This window comes from Rhododendron vialii, chromosome 12a (assembly GCF_030253575.1).
Source record: "Rhododendron vialii isolate Sample 1 chromosome 12a, ASM3025357v1".
Taxonomy (NCBI): domain Eukaryota; kingdom Viridiplantae; phylum Streptophyta; class Magnoliopsida; order Ericales; family Ericaceae; genus Rhododendron; species Rhododendron vialii.
The window spans coordinates 19,314,953-19,324,882 of record NC_080568.1 but is presented as its reverse complement, the minus strand read 5'-3'; the positions used below and the strand labels follow the sequence as shown (position 1 = coordinate 19,324,882).

At 40.5% G+C, this 9,930-nt stretch overlaps 1 protein-coding gene across 7 annotated transcripts; it reads left to right on the top strand.

Moving 5' to 3' along the window:
• The first annotated feature begins 204 nt into the window (after positions 1–204).
• On the top strand, positions 205–9,582 carry LOC131309967 (cyclin-dependent kinase G-2-like). 7 transcript variants are annotated; one of them, XR_009195066.1, is made up of 9 exons: positions 205–2,442; positions 2,915–3,050; positions 3,154–3,242; positions 3,654–3,765; positions 3,876–3,982; positions 4,080–4,280; positions 4,350–4,481; positions 4,667–4,739; positions 6,139–9,582. XR_009195066.1 is itself a non-coding variant. In XM_058336704.1 (6 exons), exons 1-6 carry the CDS (start codon positions 704–706, stop codon positions 4,183–4,185), a joined length of 2,289 nt encoding a protein of 762 aa, XP_058192687.1. In that variant the 5' UTR covers positions 205–703; the 3' UTR covers positions 4,186–9,582. The 7 variants fall into 7 exon arrangements, 1 of the variants encoding a protein (XP_058192687.1); XR_009195062.1 differs by having other exon boundaries at positions 4,080–4,481; positions 6,139–6,250; positions 9,240–9,582; XR_009195064.1 differs by having other exon boundaries at positions 4,080–4,481; positions 6,139–6,250; positions 8,397–9,582.
• The last annotated feature ends 348 nt before the right edge of the window (positions 9,583–9,930 follow it).

Sequence of the window (9,930 nt, the reverse complement as noted above, 5' to 3'; positions counted from 1 at the left end):
AATTTCCCCTCTATTGTTTTTTTTTTTTTTTTGTGATAATCGTCCCATTATTGTTCGGTTAAAAGAGAAAGAGAAAGAGAAAGAAAAAAAGAGAAGAAAATAAAAATTTTAAAATTTAGTCAATAGTAAATTTTCCTCCTTTTTGCCCTTTTCCTTCCCTTCCTTTTTCTTTATATTTTCTTAGGTTCCAAACAGAGCCAGGGAATCGTTCGGCCATTCCGCGTACAAAAAGGCAAAAATCTCAAAAACCGCTTCTGAGTGGTTCAGACTTTCGCGAGGGGGCTCTCTCTCTCTAAAAGAAGCAGCGCCGCCGCCCTTCCTCTCTCTACCAGTCACAGGCTCACAGCGCTTCACCGGTAAGAATTCCCAATCTCTTGTCGCATGAGAGACAGCGGAACACGTAGCCACGGTTTATACGGTTTTTGTTTTCTCACTCCTTCTGTATTTACTTTCTAGGGTTCTGATATCAAAATCGATACTCTTTTACGTAGCGGAAAGTTTAGAGCTCAGTAGATACTTACAAAACATAAAGTTTGAATTTTTATTCGTTAGTTTCACGATTGATTCTCATATTCGTTATCACATCCGCCTTTGATTGGATCTAGGCGTTGAATTTAGGGTTTTTGAACTATAAATTCTCTTTAGATTGATTGGGTGGTTCTAGGATTTAGATTTTTTCGGATAGGCAGATTTGAGGGTTGAGATGGCAGCAGGAAGACATGGGGGTTATCGCGATAATGAATTCAGGGATCGCGAGTCCGATTTTAACGTTTCGAGGCGGGAATTTTCGTTTCCCAACAGTGATTATGATAGGATTAGAAACGGGGATCGTAACCATGGGAGGGGTCGGTTTCGTAACCAGGGCAAGGGGGATAGGGATAGGGTTAGGGTTAGAGGGAAAGATATCAAGGAGAGGGAACTAAGTAATGGTGGATATCGGTCTGCTTCTAGTAGGAGTGATTCTGGTAGCAGTGGCAGTGGTGCGAATCGGAGTCAGTTTTCAGTTGGGGCCATGGACCGAGAACCAGGTGAATTGTCGAGTGAAAGTGGATCTGATGAGGCTATTGATTCTGAATCACAGGTTATAGTGAATGATGATTTGAAGTTAGAGAACACAGGTAGCTTACCTGTGGAGAGTAAGAAGAGGAAGTTTTCACCGATTGTTTGGGATAGAGATGACAAGGAAGTGAGCAATACCTCTCGAAGTTCTTCCGTCGCTACTTCCCTCCCTCCTCCGCCACCACTCCCTAAGTCTTACCGTCAGTCACCTACACTTATTTTGGATGGGGGTGTACTTATTTCTCCTGTAGAAGACAGTAATGTTCAGACTTTGGAACCTTCGCCAGCTAACCCTCCTGTGGTCACGGTGCTTGGCTTACATGTATCTGATGTATCCCTGTCCACAGTGGATTTATCTTCTTCACCTGAGGAGCAGAGATATGCTAACAACTATCAGGAAAGAGAAGCAGAACAAGCAGATGATGAGGACTACATCCCGACAAGGAAAATATCAGCCTCTCGATGGGCAGCTGATGCCAATTCTCCAGTTGATGAAGGTGAAATTTCTGATGCTGAAGAAATGCCTAAAAGGAGGAAGAAAACACCTCTTTCCGAGTCGATGGAAATGAAGATCCGAAGTAAGTCATTAACTCCTGAGCCGGGGGAGCTTGACAGGGAAGGCTCTGAAGGAGCGAGGGCTAGGTCATCTGAATCTGATGGAGGTTACCATGCTAGGTCTTCCAGCGGAGATGATTACCCTATGGATAATTCTTACAAGAACGATTACATGGAGATAAATGAGGAACAGAATAATAATTGTATTAGGGTTAGCCGGTCACATGCAGAATCGGAGAATGAACATGATTCTCATGGTACACCAGAGCCCGTGATCACTTCGAAAAGAACTGTAAACATGCTTAAGGCATGTAGAAGTGTTGATGTGTTTGAGAAACTGAACAAGATAGACGAAGGAACTTATGGGGTTGTTTATAGAGCAAAGGATATGGATTCCGGTGATATTGTTGCACTGAAGAAGGTCAAGATGGAAAAAGAGAGAGAGGGTTTCCCTTTGACTTCGCTGAGGGAAATAAACATTCTTCTTTCTTTTCATCACCCATCGATTGTGGATGTTAAAGAGGTTGTGGTCGGGAGTGCTCTTGATAGTATCTTTATGGTGATGGAATACATGGACCATGATCTTAAGGTATTTATGGAGACGATGAAACACCCATTTAGTCAGAGCGAAGTTAAATGTCTAATGCTTCAGCTATTAGGGGGTGTCAAGTATCTCCATGACAACTGGGTGCTTCACCGGGACTTGAAAACGTCAAATCTGCTTCTGAATAATCAGGGTGAGTTGAAGATATGTGACTTTGGGCTGGCTCGTCAATATGGCAGCCCATTGAAGCCATACACTCATTTGGTGGTGACCTTGTGGTACAGGTGAGCTGCCATGTATTTGTTCATTTCGCTTCTACTCTGCTAAGTATATGTTTCATCCCCTCCTTTTTTTTGCCAAGAATTTGTTTGATCTTTTTTTTTTTTTTTTTTCCCATTTTGTTTCCATCTTCTTATCTTTTGATTTTTCTTAGTTTTTTTGGTTTTGCTAAATGGGGTTGTGTCTACTCTTTTGACATACTGCAGCCTTTTACTCCGTTTGCTGTTGCCTATTGTTTATTGGAACTTATGGTATCTAGTTATGAATTGGGGTCAACGAGATTACTGGTTCTGAGGTGATGCTTTGTTGTTGCTGTCTTCCCCCGCACTTGCTCGGCAATGGTTCGAGTACCTGGGGCCCGTGTTGGGCCATGTTAGACCCCCTTGTCCCTCTGATGCTCTGTTTTGTCAGGCACATCTTTTGGTCACCTTTGGAGGTAGATCAGGTTGATAATGAACTTATTCTTCTCTTTTACAGGGCACCTGAGCTTTTGTTAGGTGCAAAGCAGTATTCAACAGCAATTGACATGTGGTCGTTGGGATGTATTATGGCTGAACTGTTATCAAAAGCACCATTGTTTAATGGGAAAACAGAATTTGATCAGCTTGACAAGGTACAAAAAATTGACAACTCTGTCTTTCCCTTGGCAACCGAGGCTAATTCTTCTGATCTTGTGCTTAACTTATGAATTAACCCTTGGCCTTTTATGGCTGCAGATTTTCAAAATCCTTGGCACCCCAAATGAGACTATTTGGCCTGGGTTTTCCAAACTTCCTGGAGTAAAGGTGAACTTCGTAAAGCACCAGTAAGTATCTATTTCTCCTTAATTCAGTGCTCCCTAGGTTGAATACTACTTCATGTTATCTTATTTTTGCCACTGTTTTCCCAGGCTTCCAGCTTTGGGTGATTCTGGTCTGGCTTTCTGGCCTCCATTGGTGACAGTTTCAGTGCTCGTTTGGTTTGCAGTGCTTATTGCTTAAAACATGAGAAAAAGCCATGCAATAATAAGCAAATTTGATTGGTTAAACGATTGCTTATCTAAGTATTTTCCTGTTCTAAATTGTTGGTCCATACAATAAGCAATTAAGCCAGCGAGTGTGTCCAAACCTTCTTCGCTTGTTGCTCATTTAAGCAAATAAGCAAGGTAACCAAACGAGTACGAAATAAATTAAATAATATATCATCTGTCTATTAACTAGAGATGTATTTGTTTCAGGTATAACCTATTGCGTAGGAAATTTCCGGCTACATCTTTCACTGGATCACCAGTTCTCTCTGATGCTGGATTTGACTTATTGAACAAACTTCTAACTTATGACCCTGAGAAGGTAATATACTGCTGTGGGTATAACTATGAACCCTTTGATCTTCCATTTTCCTTTTCTTTTCTAATTTTAACTCAGTAAAGCGAATAGTAGAGGCCTGTGGTATATTGCAGCGAATAACAGCTGAAGACGCTCTTAATCATGAGTGGTTCCGTGAAGTTCCTCTTCCTAAGTCTAAAGAGTTCATGCCTACTTTTCCGGCTCAACATGAGGAAGACAGGTACATTAATCCTCGAGAAAAGAATGACCAAGAAACTCAAGACCTTTCTTTGTTTTTTGCATTCGTATAAACTAGTTCTGCCTTAATTTGATTTCAGGCGTTTGCGAAGCCGAAGGGTGATGAAGAGTCCTGATCCTTTAGAGGAGCAGCGTCGGAAAGAGTTGCAGCAAGGGGAAGTAGGGACTGGTGGTCTCTTTGGCTGAGCGAACTGAGTAGTTTGTGCTTGGAATTCTTTGATTCCTGTTTCAGTTATTTAAAGGTCTTGCAAATTGACATGGTTGAGCCACTGAGGATTGAGGCGAGAATCATGCATTGAAAGAAAGTTTCAAACCTCATTCCCTAGCAATCATTGATGCTCTTTTAGCAGGCCCCTTGAGGACCTAGGTGGAGAATCAACCTTTTTGCTTCTCATGCCACCAGATCTGTAGCACGTTGACTTCATTTCTCCAGCTTTGGCCATCACATAGAGTTGCATATCTGACACTGCTAGCATTGCAAGGTGCGACAAACGGCCTTCTTTTAAGAAGTTTCAGATGAAACTTGTCTATGTAACATATTGCCCATTTGTTCCCTGTAAACAATTCTCGTAAAAGTTTAGAATGTGGTTTTGAATACCAGAACAGTATGGATTTACTACGTACTATTAGTTCTACCCTTTTAATCCTCGTATTGTGTTTGCAATAGACAGTTGGTGTTACTCGGAGGGGGAGTTCTTACCATTGACGAAGAATTTGACCAAAACTCTTCCACTTGGAAGGTAATAACTTAGTTTGGCATCTGTGGAATCTACGAGAGATTGAATGTGGAATATGCCTATTGCAAATTTTGTGCTATTAGCCTGTTATACTACAGTAATGTAGGTTAATCATTGCTTATGTTTAGGTATACTGTTTGGTTTGGTTTGGTTTCTTACAACAAACTTCCCATGCGATAACTTGGAACTATGATGGAGTGAATGAAGCTGTATGTTTCTGTCTCATGTGTTTAGTTTCAACACAAGGAACCAATTATTATTGGAAAAGTGACACTGTTTTGTGTTCAAAGTGATTAGAATATATTGATATTGCTTTCCAAGATAGAGTGGACTGCCCTCTCTTTCCATGACCAGTTGAATCATTTACCAATCAATGTGTATGGTGCAGAGTTTCTCTAATGGTATTTATGATGGAAGAGTTTTTGAGTTTCACATGCCACTTGTCAATCACTCAGATTTGGAGCTTATCCTGTGTAATGATAAGGATTTTAATTATAGGTGAATTACTCGGGGTTGCTTGGCAATTCTAGGACCATTATTGCTTTGTTGTTCTCTATGTAGTATGTCGAGGCGCAAATCTTTTGTTGAGATTGGGGCCATGAAAGCTAATGACCAAATGACATTGGCTCTCTTTTTGTTTCCACAAACTACTTGGTGCTTGTGTATTTTTGGAGCCATCTCCTGCAATGACAACTCAAGGTGATAGGTTTTTAGTGGTTAGTTATGTATGACATATCAAACCTGGATGAAGAAAGTCAAATTTTCATTAAGGTCCTATCCATTTGTTGATGATAAGTTTGCATAACCTATCAGAATGAGGTTGCTAGTGCGCTTCCAAAAGTAGTTGCACGTAGACGTGTTTACTTAATTCATATAGACTGAAAATATGCTTGGGACTTGCCAAAAAATACCTCATTACTGTCCATGGAAAAACTCATCTTTCCTGTGAATTACATTGCTTCATGTTATAGTGTGAGAAGAGGCAGTTCCTGTGCTGTCGTCTTGTTTCAGATTGTGTGATGCATGCTTATATGGCTCTAGGTTTATGTAAACCTATCATATGGTAGTTCTTGAGTAAGTATTTCTGATTTTGTTTCTATTGTTTCCTCCTGATTTTTGCAACTTTTGGAGTGCTCGCCTTTACGTGTACGTCAGTTGTTTCTTGGCAAGATTCTGGTTGACTGAGCTTATTTGTATACATACAACACATTTGCATTTCCTGTTTGTGATCTGTTGAACTGTTGAGTATGGAGTGAACATATATTAAGTACAAAATACTACCTCTTTGCTCTTTTCCCTTGAGCTTTTTCCTTTGAATCTATTTTTCTCTTCCCCCTCCCCATCTTTATATCGGTGGTATGAAAGCTTAGTTTTATGACATTTTCTGGGAATGTCACTGCAGTATCAGAGCAAGCAGGTTGAGGAGGTTACTTACACAAAGTGGAATATATAGGAATTCCAATTATGTTTTCCGTTCTTCAGAAATTCGTTTTGTTTCTTTCAGGCTCAATAAGGTATCTTATCAACCTCGAATTTCGAATTATGTTTTCTGTTCAGAAATTCGGTTTATTTCTTTCAGGCTCAATAAGGTATCTTATCAACCCCTGTTCTGCGGTAATATGGTTTATTAACAAGATTGATTTTTTTCGTTTTTGTGATCCTTAACTGTTCTGCTTTTTGAATGTGAATGACCAGGTCTAGTAGATGTTTATGTAATAATGTCCATACCATAAGTGTACATACTTATTAACTGAATGGCTAGCATGCGTGGTGAAATTATATCCTTTATATCACTTGATAGTCTGAAAACTAGGTGCGACTTGCGAGACTCGGTACTTATTGTGCCCCTGGACATTGTAGAGAATGCTAGATGTTATTGGTGAGGCTGTGCCATGGTCACAATTTACCCCTGCACATAGATTGCCTTCCAACTTTCTTTTTGGAGACGGTTTCTCTACATCAGAAAATATAACCCTTATTTCACCTTAAGCTATCCTGTCCGGCTGTCCCCAACGCCCTCTACCTTTTTTTTTTGGTAAGCAAATTTTATTAAACCACCAAAAGCACAAAAAGCTACAAAAGAACAAAGGGGCATTCCCCCGAAACAACAAAGCAACAAAGCCTACAACCGGCCTAACAAAACTAGGCAACATGTACAGAGTCCAACAACCAAGTATCACAAATCTGATGATTCTGGGCAGAGAACTTGATGGAAGACGAAGAGCTTGCTTTAGCTCTAACCGAGTTTAAATTTCTGAAGTCACCCCATTAACATCCCTGGATTTGTTTTGGAAGTTTCTAAGATTTCGCTCCCGCCATAAAACATAAATGGAAGCTGCTAACAACAACTTATAAATTGTATCTCAAAGATTTTTACCCTTCCTATTCTGGGCAGCCCATTCCAACTCTTGAGATAATGGTAGAAGAGGCCTATCCAAACCATTCCGAGCTAAAATTTGCCGCCAAATCGCAGAAGAAAAACAGCAATCAAAGAAGAGATGGGTATGAGACTCCATCCCATTTTGGCAGAGAGAGCATTGAGGAGAGACCTCCATACCCCAGCTTACTAATCTGTCCTTGGTAGACAGTCTTCCCAAGATAGCTAGCCACTCAATAAAGCTCCATTTGGGCACCGCTTGGCCAAACCACACAAGAGTGTGCCAAGGCTGAAAGGCATTTCTATGCCTACAAGCTTCCCAAGCCAACTTGGCTGTAAAAATACCATCCTTTGTAAGAGTCCAAATAACCTTGTCAGAGCTGGATGGATTAAGAAGAAAACCAACTGGGGTTTCTCTAATATCCATAATAAATCTGTTGCGTTGCCTTGGCCATTTCCAGAAACCTCTATCAATAATGGAGTCTACTTTTGTTCTTAAAGCTCTCCCCCTTTGAGCCACAACGGCCTCACCATACCTCTTGTACAAATCACCCAAAGGATATGCCAATTATCTGTCCATAGAAACGTCTCGCTGCCATCATCTATGATGCATCTAATCCAGTCCTGACATGTATTACGCAGCTTCAACAATTTCCTTACAACCCAAGAAGCCTCAGTAGGAATTTGAATCCCCCATAAACTTTGACCTTTACAGCCCGTTTGGTACGCGAGAGTTCGCGCGAGAAGAAAGGGGACGGGGAGAGTGCTCAATCTCTCCCTTGTTTGGTAGGGGAACAAGGCGAGAGAGGTTGAGAGATGGAGGGAGACCAGAACCCCTCCCAAGCCCAATTTTGTTTCTCACCAAAAGTGGCAACATTCAGTGAGAAAGGGGAGCGGGTGGTCCACCCCTTGTCGGATCGTCGTTGGACGAGTGGCTGTGCGTCACCGGAGAAGAGAGAGTACCAGGTTTGCCGCAGAAGAGAGGGAGAGAGTTTCAGCTCGCTGGAGAAGAGATCAGTTGCCTGAGAATTTGATTTCTCACTGTTATTTTGATGGGAGGGTGAGAAATCACACCCCTTTCTTTTCTTTTCTCACTAATAAGGGAGAACCCCTTTCTTCTCTTTTCTCACCCCTCCATCCAAAGGGGCTGTTAAGGATATAAACATGAACCCATTTAACCCATAATGAATCAGCCTTAAGACTGAGAGCCCAGAGATGCTTCATGTTGATAGCTTGATTCCATTCCTTGATAGAACCAAACCCTAAACCTCCTTCATTTTTAGGAACGCAAAGGTTGGACAAGCTAACTTTCACTCCAGATGCTTCATCTCTGTTCCTGACCAAAGGAAAGCACACAGAAGACTTTCCATTTCCTTGATGATTTTCTGAGGCACCCTCTTAACTTCACCTGGTTAGTTATGGGATTCATTAATAAGTTACAGTATTGTTCATTTTTTTGTCAGCATATCGGAAATGGAATTACATATCGGGGTTTAGTTCGCTTGGCCTTTTGATGCTACTTGTTAGACTGCCCTCATTTGTTTGCACTTTGCACTACTCATTGGTTTGATTATTTACTGCTCATCCATTGGATATTTAATAATACATCCCCTGTTGATTACTCCCCACAAGCTTCATTTGGCTATTCCGTTTGACCAAAAAAAAACAAGCTTCATTTGGAGCAAATACTGGAAATTATTTTTCTTTCTTATTGGTTCTGCACACTATTATTTAACAACTTTCCTGTATAGATTATTGAGCATCTAATATTCTGTGAGGGTGGAAAAGCTACTCCTATGTTCTTTGTAATTTGGTGTCTTAAAATAGTTGGCATTTTTGTGGTCTTTGTGTTTAGTTGCTTTTCTTAATGGTATTTAGATTTTTCCATTGTTTCCCCCGAGTTACTTCTATGGCCTTCTTAAATAGTATTAAGTTGTTGTAGGGGATACTAGTATGGTGTTTTGGTTAATGAACTAATGGCCATTGTTCGAGAGGTTGCCTCTCTCTCTAAATGGCTGTTTTGGTTTGCCTGCCTTAATCTTTGTATGAGGTTTGGTTAAGTGGGTTGTGGATTTTGTGGAGTATATGAATATTATAGAATGTGAAGAAGTTTTTTTGTGTTGAAGAATCCAGAAGACATTCCTCGCAAATTAATTTGCAAATACTTGGGAGCGATTCGTGGGAAATTAATCCATCTCGCTCAGATAGGGACACCGGACAGGAGCTGTATGGCCAGGGCCTTGGAGTTAAAACTGTTCAAGGTTGCAAATGGCAAGCGAAGACGAAGCGATAGCAAGATGCTGAAAAAAGACTTTTGTCTGTTGTAATGCTTTTGAAAAAGAAAGAAATGGAACCTTATATAATTTCCTCTGGAAAAAACTCATTTGTAAGTGGTCCTCTGAATTCACTCATGCCATGTATAAAAACATGTTTTGTCTGAATAGAGAATTTGCCGCCTCGAGTACCAAATATGATTTTGCAAATTTCAGTTTCAAGTACAACCACAGAAATTGTGTTCAGATACAAGTATACTAGTTTGCGCATGTTCGGGTTTCTTATGAATGTTTTATCTGAATATTTTTGTATTTATTTAGGGGCAAGAGTGAACCCCAGTACGCTGATAGACATAATTCAGATAGAGGGCATAGTAAAATACTTTGAGTTTCATCTGATCGGTCATCATTTCCTCATTGAGACTGATATGATGAGCTTTCCCAACATGCTCAAGTTCAAACAGAAACACCTTCCAAAGGCACAGTTACTCAGATGGGCAAATTGGTTTTCCAATTGGAGTTTTGATGCTGTTCACATAAAAGG